Source organism: Oncorhynchus keta, chromosome 11 (assembly GCF_023373465.1).
Source record: "Oncorhynchus keta strain PuntledgeMale-10-30-2019 chromosome 11, Oket_V2, whole genome shotgun sequence".
Classification (NCBI taxonomy): Eukaryota; Metazoa; Chordata; class Actinopteri; order Salmoniformes; family Salmonidae; genus Oncorhynchus; species Oncorhynchus keta.
Genome location: NC_068431.1, coordinates 52,440,139 through 52,457,115, shown reverse-complemented (window position 1 = coordinate 52,457,115; position 16,977 = coordinate 52,440,139). Strand labels below are relative to the sequence as shown.

Here is a 16,977-nt window from a genome sequence, read left to right as displayed (position 1 = left end):
ATGTGAAATCCATAGATTAGGCCCTAATGTATTTATTTAAATTGACTGATTTCCTTAAATTAACTGTATATAACTCAGTAAAATTGTTGAAATTGTTTGATGTTGTGTTTATATTTTTGTTCAGTATAGTTTATAGGCTCATGAGAAATGTCCAGATCCTGAAATGGGCAAAACTAGAAACTGTTCCCCATGGGTCATGACCACAGTGTAGATCATGAACACGCAAAATTCACCAGACCGCGGCTGCCTTCCCACGATTAAATGTCTCTATAACGGAATATTGAATGACATTCGTGCTTTCCTGTAAAATCGAGCGGTTATGTTTTCTAAGCTCATAGGCACTGAAGCTTGTGGTGATCAGCTGCATGTTATTGAGCCTATCCACAATTATATTGACTACAAGTTGAAGTGCTTAGGGTTGTAAAAGTGGCTCTCTCACTAACCTAGGCCAATTTGGACTGGGCACATGACCCACTATAGTGACTGTCAATCATCAAATCAATGGAATGAAAATAATATATTTACAAAATAAATAACGTTTATCCATTTATTCGATTACATATGTCAATTCAAAAACATGAAGAACGACCCATTTATAATTTGTGTTGTCAGCAAGCCACGACTATTCATTGGCCAAAACGTACTGGTGCACAGGCTGAACCAGAACCGATAATTAAAAACAACATTTGAATAATCAAATCATTAATTTTCTCGTTAATTAATATTTCCTTTAGACAAAACAAAACAGTTTGTGTTGAATGATTTCAGATTCAAATAAAAATAAATCAATTATCTTGTCATCTAATAGGAAATATTAATTCGCCAAAAGCTAAATGGACCACAAACCATGTTCCCTAAAAATGAATACAAATCAACTGAAAATAAGGTTGTGATCCATCAACACTTCATCAAGATTTAACTTTCATTTATTTTATTTTCAACACTGGCTATCCCCCAACAACATCAAGGACCAAAAAATAATCTTGCGTGGCCTCCCAAGCGGCGCAGTGCTTGAGGCGTCACTACAGAGCAGTGTTCTATCCCACGCTGTGTCACAACCGGCCGTGACTGGGAGTCCCATTGGGATAGCACAATTGGCCCAGGGTCGTTCATATTAGATGAGGGTTTTGCCAGGGGGCTTTAATGGCTCATCACGCTTTAGCGACACCTTGTGGTGGGCCGGTCACCTGCAGGCTGACTTTGATCATCAGTTGAATGGCGTTTCCTCCAACACATTGGTGAAGCTGGCTTCCGGGTTAAGCGGGCGGGTGTTAAGAAGAGCAGTTTGGCGGGTCATGTTTCGGAGGACGCATGACCCGACCTTCACCTCCCCGGGCCCATTAGGGAGTTGCAGTGATGAGACAAGAGCGCAATTGGATATCACGAAATTGGGGAGAAAAAGTAAAATATGGTCAAATATATTTAAAAAAAATATTATAATAATCACACCCTAAGTGCAACAACCGTTCTTTTGTTTTAGTGTCCTCATAGGAGTACAGTTTACTTGTATCAAAAAGGAAAATAAACAGATATAAAGAGTGAGTGGGTGTGAGCAAGAAAATAAAAATGCAACAACGTCCATCTTGTAAAAAACATATCTGCCAAGAGAGCTGGGGGAAGGGAAGGGTGAATAGTCTACATCTTCTTTCGTTCTACGATAGTTCTTTCATTCAAACTCACAGTGAGAGCTTGCAATGACACAACTCTTTGTACATGAGTCTCCTTAGCTTTGGCATATCCAGCTGGCCAAAACGGAAAGGCTGCTCTAAGGCTAGGCACTTACAGTACTGTGGGGAAAAAACAGAAAAATAAAGCAAAGTTAATGGCAAATGTAATGATATTATCTCAGCAAAAAAAGAAACGTCCCTTCTTAAGGACCCTGTCTTTCAAAGATAATTAGTAAAAATCCAAATAACTTCACAGATCTTCATTGTAAAGGGTTTAAATACTGTTTCCCATGCTTTTTCCCATGAACATGCACCTGTGGAACGGCCGTTAAGACACTAACAGCTTACAGACGGTAGACAATTAAGGTCACAGTTATGGTCACTTAGGACACTAAAGAGGCCTTTCTACTGACTCTAAAAAACACCAAGAGCCCAGGGTCCCTGCTCATCTGCGTGAACGTGCCTTAGGCATGCTGCAAGGTGGCATGAGGACTGCAGACGTGGCCAGGGCAATAAATTGCAATGTCCGTACTGTGAGACGCCTAAAACAGCGCTACATGGAGACAGGACGGACAGCTGATCATCCTCGCAGTGGCAGAACACGTGTAACAACACCTGCACAGGATCGGTACATCCAAACATCACAACTGCGGGATAGGTACAGGATGGCAACAACAACTGCCTGAGTTACACCAGGAAAGCACCATCCCTCCATCAGTGCTCAGACTGTCCACAATAGGCTGAGAGAGGCTGGACTGAGGGCTTGTAGGCCTCACTAGACATCATTGGCAACAACGTCACCTATGGGCACAAATCCACGGTCATTGGACCAGACAGGACTGACAAAAAGTGCGCTTCACTGACGAGTCGCGGTTTTGTCTCACCAGGGGTGATAGTCGGATTCGCGTTTATCTTCAAAGGAATGAGCTTTACACCGAGGCCTGTACTTTGAAGCAGGATCGATTTTGAGGTGGAGGGTCCGTCATGGTCTGGGGCGGTGTGTCACAGCATCATCGAACTGAGCTCGTTGTCATTACAGGAAATCTCAACGCTGTGCGTTACAGAGAAGACATCCTGCTCATGTGGTACCCTTCCTGCAGGCTAATCCTGACATGACCCTCCAGCATGACAATGCCACCAGCCATACTGCTCGTTCTGTGCATGATTTCCTGCAAGACAGGAATGTCAGTGTTCTGCCATGGCCAGAGAAGAGCCCGGATCTCAATCCCATTGAGCACGCCTGGGACCTGTTGGATCGGAGGGTGAGGGCTAGGGCCATTCCCCCCAGAATTGTCCGGGAACTTGCAGGTGCCTTTGTGGAAGAGTGGGGAAACATCTCACAGCAAGAACTGGCAAATCTGGTGCAGTCCATGAGGAAGAGATGCACTGCAGTACTTAATGCAGCTGGTGGCCACACCAGATACTGACTGTTTCGTGGAAGGACGTTTCTTTTTTTTTTTGCTGAGTTCAGTAGAGTACTGCATTTATGTAGAGTACCTCAAATTACTTTTCTACCGGTTTGTGTGTAGCATACAATGAAGTATGAAAACTGTTACCAAGACAACATGATTAGATAGACATATTGCACTTTAGGTTCTGTTATTGAAATATGAATAATGATATTTAAGTTAACCCACCTGGAGGACAAATGCTCCGCAGTCGCTGTCATTGTTCTGCCTGCCCACGTTCTGGGAAACACATGGGACCAGAACAATCACATAAACATGGTATCAACTGACAAGTAAACATTGCCCACCAAAAATCCAAAGGCCCTCTTACCATTTTGAAGAAACCCTTCCACCCTGTGATGAAATCCTTCTGCTCTTTCTTGATTGCCTCAGCTTGTAAGTATTTTGCAATGTGCTAAAAAAAACAAGAGAAATACATGGGTGAATATGAATCCACTGAGGGATAACAAAAATACAAGTATATCCACAGAGGAGCAGATGTGTAATCCTATAGATCAGTGGTATTCAAAGTCAGGGTCGCGGGGGAACAAAACATTTTATGAACAAAAAGAAAAATCAAGAGTACAGATTATTGTATGGGACAGTATACAAAAGTTTGAGACCGATCATGTGAAACATTTACTCAAAAGTGTATTTACCGGCTTCTTTTCATTTTGATAAGAGATAAAAATGCAATGAATTGAAGGTTATTTGTAAAAAATCTGTAAAAATGTAAATGTAAAGATTTTAAGGTTGTATCATTAGATTTGGGTTGGGGTCTTTTTTGGGGAAAAAAAATAAGGTCACCCGAAATTCTGGCGGGAAAAAAAGGGGTTTCCCCTGAAAAAGTTTGAATACCACTTCTATAGATCGAAATTACAGACTGACCAAATGTATTGTTTGGACTGGCATAAAAGGCAGATTTATACTTTCCACATTCGTATAACTGCACGGGTCTGACTGCACAGATAGGCTTTAAGCCCAGGGAACTACACTACACAGACCTTTGGGCAGCGGCGGTTGAGGGTGCGCTGGGAGTCAAAGTATGTGATGGCGCGCTGTGGGACGTCCACACACACCAGAGACCAGTGCACCTCCAGATGGATAGGGATCAACAGTAGCCTCTTCTGGAAAATGTTCACCTGGAAAAAAAATATATATGTAAAAAAATATATAATTACAATTCTGTCCATATTTTTTCCCTCTACTTTTCTTTACTCTCCAGGGACTACAGTGATACATGTACAGAAATGCTGATCAGTGTGCATTGTTCACGTAAAATAAATTATAATAACACTTCTGGCATGTTTGATTCAAAAACAAAAAATGTATACAAACAAACCAACAAACACACTTGACAACATTAGTCAACCATGGAACTCCTGCTAAATAAAATTCCGCCAGTGATAACTCACATTTTTTGTCCACCGTTTGACCCCGTCATAGCCCTTTGTCCTTAACTTGTCGTAAAAAAAGCTGTTGAAAAAATGAACCTGAAAGAAAGAGGAGAGTAGCCACAGTGTGAATAGGAACACATAATACACAAGTTGAGTTTGTGCACACACCCAATAGTGGGGCTTTCCTGTGTTGGCGGGAAAAATGTAGGCAAATGTCAAATGAGGAATGGGGCATAACATGACCGATGAGGTAAGAGGATGCCAGCACCTAAATGTCATCAGGATTTCTCTCTCCGAAACATATATTTTACATTCCTATTACTAGGCATGATCATTTTCTCACCTCTTCTGGGACTGTGTCCATAACCATATCCCCATACATGTTCATGATCTGTGGTTCAAGACAAGATATTATTAAAGACAAAACTTTAATATCATTTCTTAAAAACACAAATATTTATATTATTTAGTCACAATGTTTACATAAATCACACACTGAAAAATAAATGAAAATCTCACACTCTGTTCTATACTGAATCATATATAGAATTGGAAAATCATTAGTACATTTGAAATATTTCATAAACTGCTAATGTAAAAAAGAAAAACTCACAAAATGTAAAAAAAAGTGAGGTGATTTGGCCTGACCAAGACAGACCAACTGAGATGTGCTATCGTGGCTCAGAGAATACAGTGTTCTTTTCAAAATGTTAAAGAGTAGAAGTACCTGGTCGTTGAGCCAGTTCTGTCCGTACAATGTGCTGAGGTCATCCATTGTGAGGGTGTGGCGCTTGTAGTTGACACGGAACCCCCTCACCATGGCAGGCCCAGACAGACGCTGGTAAGACTGGAGGAGGTGCTGCACAACAACTTTCCTTTGGAAGGGACACAACAACACTTAATGAGAGACTATTCAACGCGAAAATACAAAAACAAATGTTCATTAGACAGACACCAAATGTTTCGAACAGCAGTGTGACGGGGAGGGACTACTTGGACTTGTACAATAAGAAACGCTAGTTTTCATTTCCCACTGCAAAACACTGAAAAGTAATTCCCATCGTGTGTCTAATGAAAATGACCCAGGATGCTGAAATGCAAATGAGCATGATGAGGTTGAAGGCCAATTATCATGACAAACCTGTGGGGCTCGGAGAAGCTCTTGCTGGGGAAGATTTCCTGTAGCTTGTCCACCACCTCATCCACATGGATAGGGATCATGCTCCCGTACTGGTGCAGGAATTCATTCAACATACCTGGGAGAGATGGGAGACGGTTACAAAGCCACACAAATTAAATAACACCTTTATTACATAAATCACCAAATTACATTTGGTTTTAATCACCTTGTTATATTGTGTCGATGGTTAAAGCTTCAGTCTGGAGATTGTGCATTGATTGAGCTCAATTTCTGGTATAAATAGTAAAAACAATTTGCCCAGTCAACGTTGACCCTAACCCATTAATGGACCATTTAGGAATCTTTCTTCATTAGCCTACCACATCTGGAGTGAATTAATTAAGGGCTGTACCTAACTAAAATAAATCTTGGTCGACCGAGAGACGTCCAGTTCTTTCGACCAATCAAAATAGTTCAACTTATTTTTTCCATATAGACAGACACCCTACGAGTTTGAATAAAATCAACTACATAAGCACTGAGCTTGTCTGATGCTTTAAGCACACTGTTTGATTAAATAATGAAGACATGCAAATGACTCACACGGTGTACATTTTTTTTTTACAGCGAGTGCATGTGTGACTGGTGCTGTCGTCTTACTCTCCTAACTACTGCAGCGAAAAGGCACCACGGCACAACAAGTGTTCATTGCTCTGTCCGTGCTGAAGCTGCAACATCATTACAGCCATTTCTGACTGAAATGTTCTGTTACCGAAATCCCGAATTTAGGAAAAACATTTCCTATTCCCCTCAACCCTTGCTCTCTTTAAGTGAAACATGTAAGCATCGCATGCATGTGACCAATATGGCCTGACCTATAGCCTATCATAATCACGTCAATAAATTTGGTTATACAAAAAAAAAAAACACAGTAACAACAAGGAGGACGTCAAAAATAAACTTGAAATGGGCAAATGTTAGTTTACTGGTTGCTGAGGAGGGAAAGGGGAAGTCAGGTCTGTGGAAGACATTTGACTTAGTTGGGGAAACTACTGGAGATCCAGAAAAAGGAGGGTATAGGAGCAAAAAGCGAAATTTAAAGCCTTTATTACAGCAGACTAAAAACAGTTGCATGCATTCGTGAATTGCGGTTTATTTATTGTTTAGGCTAATTATTCAAAAGCTCCATTTGTTATTTAATTTTAAAACTAAAATGTTTGATTGCATTTCACAGCATTCAATGTCTTGCTGTGTGATAGCATGAACAGAATTCATGATTGATTGATACACTTAGGTCTATATTTCAATATTTAGGCTAAGTAATTAAGACTAAACAGGATGTGCTCTTAGGCCTACAGCTTGATGGTGGTTATACAAGGATACTATACAAATCCTACTAATGATAACAACATTACTTATTATTATTATTATAATGATCATAATAATAATTTGAACAACAATAAGGAGATCAATAAAAAGGGAGGGTAAAGGAGCGAGAGCTATGTGCATATTGTGTGACAAACAGGTGCTGTTAGATTACAATATAATTGTATGCCTGTTTGGAACAGTGTAAATAAGTAATACCAGTCTGTTCTAACAGGAAGACATTGTAATGCTTTTATTACAGCATAGCAAAGATTAAAAATAAACGAATCTGTGAAATTGCTTTATCCTCCATTTTGCCGATGCAAGAGGCTTGGTGCTCACAGAATCAGAAGGCTATTAAACAAACACCTTGACTTTTTACACATTTTGTTATGTTACAGCCTTTTTCTAAAATGAATTAAATTGTTTTATATTCCTCATCAATCTACACACAATACCCCATAATGACAATTTTACGTAATTATGACATAACATTGAAGGTTGTGCAATGTAACAGGAATATTTAGACTGATGGAAGCCACCCGTTAGATAAAATACGTAACGGCTCCGTATTTCACTGAAATAATAAACGTCTTGTTTTCGAGATGATAGTTTCAGGATTACTGCGTTTGCCAGCAGCTCTTAGCAATGCTTGACCACAGGCTTGAAGTCAAACAGCGCTATCAACTCCTGAGATTAGGCAGGCAACACTAAAGTGCCTATTAGAACATCCAATAGTCAAAGGTATATGAAATATGAATAGTATAGAGAAAAATAGTCGACGCATCATAATTCCTATAATAACTGCAACCTAATATTTCTTTACTGGGAGTATTAAAGAACTGGGAATATTGAACCACCAGCTTGCATATGTTCTGAGCAAGGAACTTAAACGTGAGCTTTTTTTTACATGGCACATATTGCACTTTTACTTTCTTCTCCAACACTGTGTTTTTGCATTATTTAAACCAAATTGAGCATGTTTCATTATTTATTTGAGACTAAATAAGATTTTATTTATGTATTATATTAAGTTAAAATAAAAGTGTTCATTGTTCATTCAGTATTGTTGTAATTGTAACTATTTCAAATATTTATATTATATATATACAATAATCGGTATCGCCGTTGAAAAAAATAATAAAATCGGTCGACCTCTAATATTTAACCGTTACTCCTAGACTGAGGCTCCTCCTACACATCTGAACAGTCAATGTATTTCTGTTGCTAGACAGAACCTTAGTGATATCGGTTCTTCCTCACGTCATCTGACCTCTACTCCAGTGCTCACTCCTCCCCAACTCACGGCTGTCATGGTGCCTGGTACCAGGCCGTGTCTCTTCTCCTACCAGAAGATCCCTTATGGCTAACAATAACATATCCTGGCATAATGTAAACGTTATACATTACCCTCTCTCCCTCAGTAACATGAATAAGTATACTTCATATTCTCTGAACCAAACAAAAGGATTCCTAAATCATTGCTAAGAATAATGACAATAACTGCAGTTTCTACTGGTCATTGTTTTCAGGCTGGTTGTATTGGTGCTAGCTAGGTCCAGAAGTTGCGGTCGAGCAAATAATGCTTTATTACCAATGTGGTATTGTAAGCACATTGTTCATGGCCGGTGTTTGCAGACTTTTTTTGTACAGCTTTGACAGTGCTACCGATTGTAGTAGTGGCGCTTGGCTTGCACGTGCAAATTCAGAACACACAACATTCTATAATAGAACTGTGTCATTTGACATGTATCTTTTTTGACACGCAAAGACCCAAACAGCATTCCATACTATGTCGTGAAGCTAATTGCAGTGACGTTGTTACTCCGCTAGGGCAACATCTGCAAAATAGTGCACTTGGTAGTGTGTACCAGTGCTCGACCAGTCGGCGAAAGCCAACATCACCCACGAGAGAGAACAGTTGATTGTCAAGGGCAATGAAATCCATTTTCCTGGTGTTAATGGATTCGCCTTTGAGTTGTCTCGCTGAAATTGTTACGCTTTCAAATGGCTGCTCGACTTGTTGACTGCTCGATCCACACTGCAGACATTGTGGACTAGGATAGGAATGCTGTGTTGCAAGTGTAGCGCATCATTTTATGTGGCGTCATTACGTCATTTACCTACCGGTTTTGCACACCGGCGTTAAACTGGACATCCCTAGTTGTAACGTGCATCCCTAGTTGTAAACGTAACAAAATGTGGAAAAAGTGAAGGGGTTTGAATACTTTCCGAATATACTGTATATGGATGATTTATAAAGCCAGGCACATTTAACAGTTAAGCTATTGATTATAGACCTAATTAAGTTTGGGTTTCCCATCTCCTCAATTTTCTTAGGCAAGGGCTGTTTTCTCGTCTCTGCGGCTGCTGCCTCCGCCGCATTGTTCTCAATCCTAATACGCTGGTTAACTTTGCTTTTAAGCACATAGCAACATAGGGAAAGGTGCCAATTCTACGACGCACCTAAGATTATGATTCAGAACCGCGGACAGCGATCGTATCCAACGCGAGAGAAAGCACGTTATAAAATAATATTCAATTTCTTAGTGTTGCACCATTATTTTTACATAATATTACCACATACAACTTCAGTATTACATGTGCAATCCCCGTGGGCCCCCACAATGGATTAGTCTACTGAGACAGGAGCGAATCAGACAGGTGTCTTGCGCACCATGAATTTGCTCAACTAAAGAAATATCAGTCCAAAGAATCGACCACTCGACTAAATAGGTTCAGCCCTACCTTGTGTGGTTTTCCATTTGTTTTTAACAGAAAAGTAGACTGGTATTCAAAGCTGTTTTACCTTGTACACAGGAGATGTGTTCACTGCTGAGTTGCTGCTGAGGTGGTGGTTTATCCCTGTGGATGGTTGGCAGGCTTACAGGAGATTCCCGGAAGCCCAGCCCGTCCTTGTCCCCAACCTTGGCTGCATTACTCACCACCTCATTCCCTATGTGTCCATTTGTCCCACACACCCAAGGGTCTGAGGAAAAATAGGAGATGGGTACAGATCATGTAAAAATATTAACATTTATTAACCATTTCAGCTCTACAGAACAGTCTGTGATCATTCTTTCTTTCATGAAATGCTACTGCTCCTTTTTTAAAACAAAAATTAAATAAAGGGGGTGGAGGGAAACAAGTCATTCTGATGCAACTTCCAGTTTACATGTTGGCATATATTAATATATATTAATGTTTCATGACACATGCAACATTAAATTTGGTCCAAAAACAACAATATTATACATACCATCTCCAGCCTCTATATCTTCCCTTCCCTTAAAGCAGCCCTGAGTTCCCCCATGCAGATAGGATCTTCCTGGCTTCCGTCTGTTGTGGAGATGTTTGTTCCTGCTCCCGAGGTGCCACCTCCTAGGCCTAGCTCGCCTGTACCCCAGGCCCAAAGACCCAGACCATTTAGCCAGCTGGCACCATGTCCTCCAATGCAGGGCCAAGCGAGTGTGGCGGTTCACAGTCCTACTGAGTCTATACCAGCGCAGCAGCCTCCGCGTCCTGAACCCATTGGGCTGTGTTTTTATTTGTGAGGGGCTACCAGAGTCACTGGCTGTGGATCTACTCTGATGATGTGATGGCGATAGAAGTGGTGCAGTCCAATCATCCTCTCCTGGTTCTTGCCAACTGAAATCCTCCTCCTTATCCTCTTCGGGGTCCATATCCATACGTTCTTCCATGCCCCACATGCTAGCTTCCTCCTCAGGCCGCCCTAGCTTGAAATGCATGGAACTTTTATGGACATGGTGAGGCGTTCTGGAGTCCACCAGATATCCTGGTCCAGTGGCCTCCTGTCTGACTGTCTCAGGTTCACCTGCCAGTGTCAGCTCATTGGTCCAGTGGTTCTGTGCCAAGCTGTCTCCACTGTCTCGTATCACTCTCTCCACGGGCCCTCCACCAACAACAGCTGCTTATAGCCTCTGCCTGGAATACAAAACAAGTGGTGGAAATTGTAGTTAAGGAACAGGTGATAGTAACTACTGTAACAATAGTATTAGACCAGGTAATACTTAAACCATTCATTCATTCCCACATTTTTCCCAGACAAGTCACTATGCAAATCGTATGCGATTAGTAACCCTAACATGTGGTAATCCATATTGCTTTTTAGAGAGCGAAGAGAGTAGAGAGAGTGAAACATTTACATTACATTTAAGTAAATAACATAGTGCTCTGCCTGTAATAAAATTAACTGCCATTTTCCCCTAATCCTTAGCCCCAATACAGTACATTCGTAAAGTATTCAGACCCCTTTGACTTTTTTCACATTGTTACGTAACATCCTTATTCGAAAAAAGGATTAAATAAAACATTTCCCTCATCAAAGTGAAAACTGGTTTTAAAAAACTGGTTTGCAAGATCGAATCCCTGAGCTGAAAAGGTAAAAATCTGTCTGTCAAAATCCTAGGCCGTCATTGAAAATGAGAATTTGTTCTTAACCGACTTGCCTTGCTAAAAAAAAAGGTTTATTTTTGATTTTTTTTTTTAAACAGGTCTACTGCTACATCAGCCCCAATTGATAAAAATAGGTGTACTCCTGCATTTCAGCCCTAATATTCATACGAAACAGGTCCACACCTGTACTTCAGCTCCAATTTACATACCTACAAAGTCCGCACCTGTGCATAAACCCAATTAGTCAATTGGTCCTATGTGCATCAGTTGGTAGAGCATGGCGCTAGCAAAGGCAGGATTGTGGGTTCAATTCCCCTTTGGGGACCAGTTAGAAAATATAGGCACTCACGACTTCGAGTAGCTCTGGATAAGAGCGTCCGTTAAATGACTAAAATGTAAAACTAAGCCAGGTCTAAATGTCCTCCAAGCCTGAATACTCAAACTGTAAACCACCCCTGCACCTCAGCTCCAGAACTTTTACAAACCAGGTCCACACCTTTGAGTCCCAATGCTAATATAAAGACCTACCCCTGCATATTCCAGATCAAATACCACTACGAACCAGGTTTACACCTGTGGCTATGTCCCAACACTGATAAACCAGGTCTACCCTTGTGATTATTCAGCAAACCTCACATAAACCAGGTCCACCATTGATCGAGAGAAACCTAGACATTAAGTACTTGTTAAGTTATTAAACTAATTCAGTTTATGATGTATCTATACATGGCCAATTCCCCAAAATAACTAAATATGAAGTTTTTCGAAGAATCACTGATTTAACACATATGTAAAGGCTAATGGAGAATGGAAAAATAATCTGTAAGATCATATTGGTCAAGTATATCCATAAACCAACTCAAATATACTGAAAAAATAAATACATCTGCTATAATTAAATATGTATAATAAATTGGAGCAAATGTGACCGCTATACACTATACATACAATAATATGTGGATTAGAGATCGACCGATTAATCGGAATGGCCGATTAATTAGGGCCGATTTCAAGTTTTCATAACAATCGGAAATCGGTATTTTTGTAGGCCGATTTGGCGACTGTCTTTTTTTTTTTTTTTTACACCTTTATTTAATCTTTATTTAACTAGGCAAGTCAGTTAAGAACACATTCTTATTTTCAATGACGGTCTAGGAACGGTGGACAAACATTGGCAGCAGAATGGCCTGTACTGAAAAACTCAGTGGCTTTCAACTTGGCACCATCATAGGATGTCACCTTTCCAACAAGTCATTGCCAAATTTCTGCCCTGCTAGAGCTGCCCCGGTCAACTCTAAGGGCTGTAATTGTGAAGTGGAAACATCTAGGCGCAACAACGGTTCAGCCACGAAGTGGTAGGCCACACAAGCTCACAGAACGGTACCAGCAAGTTCCAAACTGCCTCTGGAAGCAACGTCAGCACAAGAACTGTTCTTCGGGAGTGTCAAGAACTGGGTTTCCATGGCAGAGCAGCCGCACACACGTCTAAGATCACCATGTGCAATGCCAAGCATCGGTTGGAGTGGTGTAAAGCTTGCCGCCATTGACTCTGGAGAAGTGGGAACGCATTCTCTAGAGTGATGAATCACGCTTCACCATCTGGCAGTCCGACGGACGAATATGGGTTTGGCGGATGCCAGGACAACGCTACCTACCCCAATACATAGATAGTGCCAACTGTAAAGTTTAGTGAAGGAGGAGTAAAGTGGTCAGGGCTGTTTTTCATGGTTCGGGCTAGGCCATTTTGTTCCAGTGAAGGGAAATCTGACCGCTACAGCATACAATGACATTCTACCCCTCACGAATGCTCTTGTGGCTGAATGGAAGCAAGTCCCCACAGCAATGTTCCAACATCTAGCGGAAAGCCTTAACAAAAGGAGGTTGTTATAGCAACAAGCAGGAGTCTACATACTCTTGGTCATAGATTCAATGTATTGAAAATGATGGCAGATATGTAAACTAGACACATTAAACATTATATTTACAAATTCAACAATGCATTTATTTTTAAAGCTGTGTGGTACCAAATTCGTCAAAAAATGTACACGTATGAGATTTATACTTAGGGGTCTTTTGACCATTTTGAGAAATCATGAAACTTCCCTGAATCCTACTTGACACCTTAATAATGCATAATATATAACTTATTTTTTAATAAGTACAACTTTAACTTCTCTTGACTCTGTAAAGTACAAATGTAAATGTTTCAACTATTGTGACCGATGGGATTAAATGGGTTAAGTGTTTATTTATCACGGGAGGCCATGGTACGGATTACTGAAATATTAGTGCTTAGTTTAGTTTCGGAATATGTTTATAGCAAACTGGGATCCGCTAAATGTATGTCGTAAATAAGAACCTTCGTTGTGATAAGTGAAAATAAAATGAAACACACGATACTTCATCCAACCGGATAGGAGGTCAGAGAAGAAGTATCTTGCTGGCCAAATTGTCTTTCATATGAAGCGCGCGCAGAGCACATAAAATTGGATTCTCAAGCGAGGTGTCGGTTGGATGAGTGAGGGAGAAAACAACTACTTACCGTTTAGATCTAGTGTTTCTCCGAAAGCGTTTACTGTCAATGGTCCATTTTGTGCGTATTTCCGTTATTTGAATTGAATACACCGAATAAACTATAAACGCTTTCCCATTCAATGAAAACTGGCGCTAGCTTATGCCACTGTGAACCAGACAACAATAACTAAGTACTTCCGGGTCACGGATTTTTGGAATCCTCCAGAATAAGTGTCCCATGAGGTATACTTTGTGAATTAATAATTAGGACAAAAATGTACACAATTGTCGATATTTTATACTAGTTATCACACAAATAATCATTTAAAGTATTTCTAAAATATATGTATCACACAACACAATTCCAATGTTTTGAGGGAGTGTGCAATTGACCTGCTGACTGCAGGAATGTCCACCAGAGCTTTTGACAGAGAATTTCATGTTAATTTCTCTACCATAAGAATTTGGCAGTATATCAAACCGGAGAACCACGTGTATGGCGTCCTGTGGGCAAGCGGTTTGCTGATGTCAATGTTGTGAGCAGAGGTCCCCATGGTGGGATTATGGTATGGCAGTAGCGGTAGGTGTGTAAAATCACTGAGGAAGCCAAGCCAGTAAAAAAATACATATTACAACCTATGGTGTGATAATTGCATTGTTTGCTCTATAACCCATTTGTTCATACGACACCTTGATATAAAATAAGGCTGTGCCAACAAAAAGACAACAGTCACACAGTGGTGGAATAAATTCAACTACACATTAATTTGTTTAATCACAAAACCGAAAAGCAACATCAGTCCGGTGAAGTCCACAAAGAAAATATTGCATAGAAACAGTTATATCACCTGTAGCATGGTCAAGCAAGTTCATGTTTTCAAAAGTTTACTAAACAACTACTATTTTGAACCACGTAGTTACCGCAAGTCAGCACAAAGTCAATAGGAGCACTGCCTCCGCTATTCCAGCACTATTTTAACTTAAACATTTAAACATCAAATAAAAAAGGCTATATTTGCTTAGTTTAATATACCGGAAACCAACTTAAAGATACCAAAAACAATTTAGTCCAGTCAACGTTGCTAAATATCATATGGCTGTCCATGGTACTGATTTCTGTGTGTGTGTGTGTGTGTGTGTGTGTGTGTGTGTGTGTGTGTGTGTGTGTGTGTGTGTGTGTGTGTGTGTGTGTGTGTGTGTGTGTGTGTGTGTGTGTGTGTGTGTGTGTGTGTGTGTGTGTGTTTGTTGGCGTGCGCAAGTAGAACTAAAATGTTGACTCACCTTACTTGTTGACAAGTTGAACAGTAATGCCATCCACCTCTCTTAAATGTTGGCAAAACGGTCTATGTCTCTGTCAGACAGTAAGTACAATGAACCAGCGAAGTTAGCTAGCTAGCTAGCTAGTTAATGTGAGCTTACTATACAGTGCATTCGGAAAATATTCAGACCCTTTGACTTTTTCCACATTTTGTTACATTACAGCCTTATATATATAAAAACACGTATCATCAATCTACACTCATTACCCCAAAAGGACAAAGCAAAAATGTTTTTTTATGTCTATATAAGGTCCCACAGTTGACAGTGCATGTCAGAGCAAAAGCCAAGCCATGAGGTCAAAGGAATTGTCGATAGAGCTCCGAGCCAGGATTGTGACGAGGCACAGATCTGGGGAAGGGTAAAAAAAAAACATTTCTTCAGAATTGAAGGTCCCCAAGAACACAGTGCCCTCCATCATTCTTAAATGAAAGAAGTTTAGAACCACAGAGAATCTACCTATCTACCAACAGCCTCACAGCCAAATTAAGCAATCGGGGGAGAAGGGCCTTGGTCAGTCATCCCTAAAGCCAACACCTCATTTGGCTGCCTTTCATTCCAGTTCTCTGCTGCCTGTGACTGGAACGAATTGCAAAAATCGCTGAAGTTGGACACTTTTATCTCCCTCACCAATTTCAAACATCTGCTATCTGAGCAGCTAACCGATCGCTGCAGCTGTACATAGTCTATCGGTAAATAGCCCACCCAATTTTACCTACCTCATCCCCATACTGTTTTTATTTATTTACTTTTCTGCTCTTTTGCACACCAATATCTCTACCTGTACATGACCATCTGATCATTTATCACTCCAGTGTTAATTGTAATTATTTGCCTACCTCCTCATGCCTTTTGCATACAATGTATATAGACTCTTTTTTTTCTACTGTGTTATTGACTTGTCAATTGTTTACTCCATGTGTAACTCTGTGTTGTCTGTTCACACTGCTATGCTTTATCTTGGCCAGGTCGCTGTTGCAAATGAGAACTTGTTCTCAACTAGCCTACCTGGTTAAATAAAGGTGAAATTAAAATAAATAAAAAAGCGACGTGAACCAAAACCCTTCTGGAACCCGATGGTCACTCTGACAGAGCTCCAGAGTTCCACTGTGGAGATGGGAGAACCTTCCAGAAGGACAACCATCTCTGCAGCACTCCACCAATCAGGCCTTTATGGTAGAGTGGCCAGATGGTAGCCAATTCTCGGTAAAAGGCACATGACAGCACTTGGAGTTTGCCAAAAGGCACCTAAAGGACTCTTAGACCATGAGAAACAATATTCTCTGGTCTGATGAAACCAAGATTGAACTCTTTGGGCTGAATGATAAGCGTTACAGAGAGATCCTTGATGAAATCCTGCTCCGGATATTGAACTATTTGGCCTGAATGCCAAACGTCATGTCTGGAGGAAACCTGGCACCATCCCTACGGTGAAGCATGGTGGTGGCAGCATCATGCTGTGGGGATGTTTTTCAGTGGCAGGGGCTAGGAGACTAGTCAGGATCGAGGCAAAGATGAACAGAGCAAAGTATAGAGAGATCCTTGATGAAAACCTGCTCCAAAGCGCTCGGGACCTCACCTCCCAACTGACAACGACCCTAAGCACACATCCAAGACAACGTGGCTTCGGGACAAGAGGCTTCGGGACAAGTCTCTTTGACCCACTCAGAGGCCGATTGAAAATCGAAAATCTCTGGAGAGACCTGAAAATAGCTGTTCAGCAACACTCCCCA

The 16,977-nt window shown here is 40.7% G+C and overlaps 1 protein-coding gene across 1 annotated transcript; it reads right to left on the bottom strand.

Annotated features, from left to right (window-relative positions):
* Positions 1-533: 533 nt before the first annotated feature.
* Positions 534-10,929, bottom strand: senp3a (SUMO specific peptidase 3a; the record flags this gene model as incomplete). Its single annotated transcript, XM_035779561.2, has 10 exons — positions 534-1,787; positions 3,305-3,355; positions 3,447-3,530; positions 4,120-4,257; positions 4,531-4,608; positions 4,856-4,903; positions 5,240-5,387; positions 5,654-5,768; positions 9,807-9,986; positions 10,257-10,929. Coding segments are annotated over 10 exons (1,626 nt in total), but the record flags the coding sequence as incomplete, so codon positions are not given.
* Between the last annotated feature and the right edge of the window lie 6,048 nt (positions 10,930-16,977).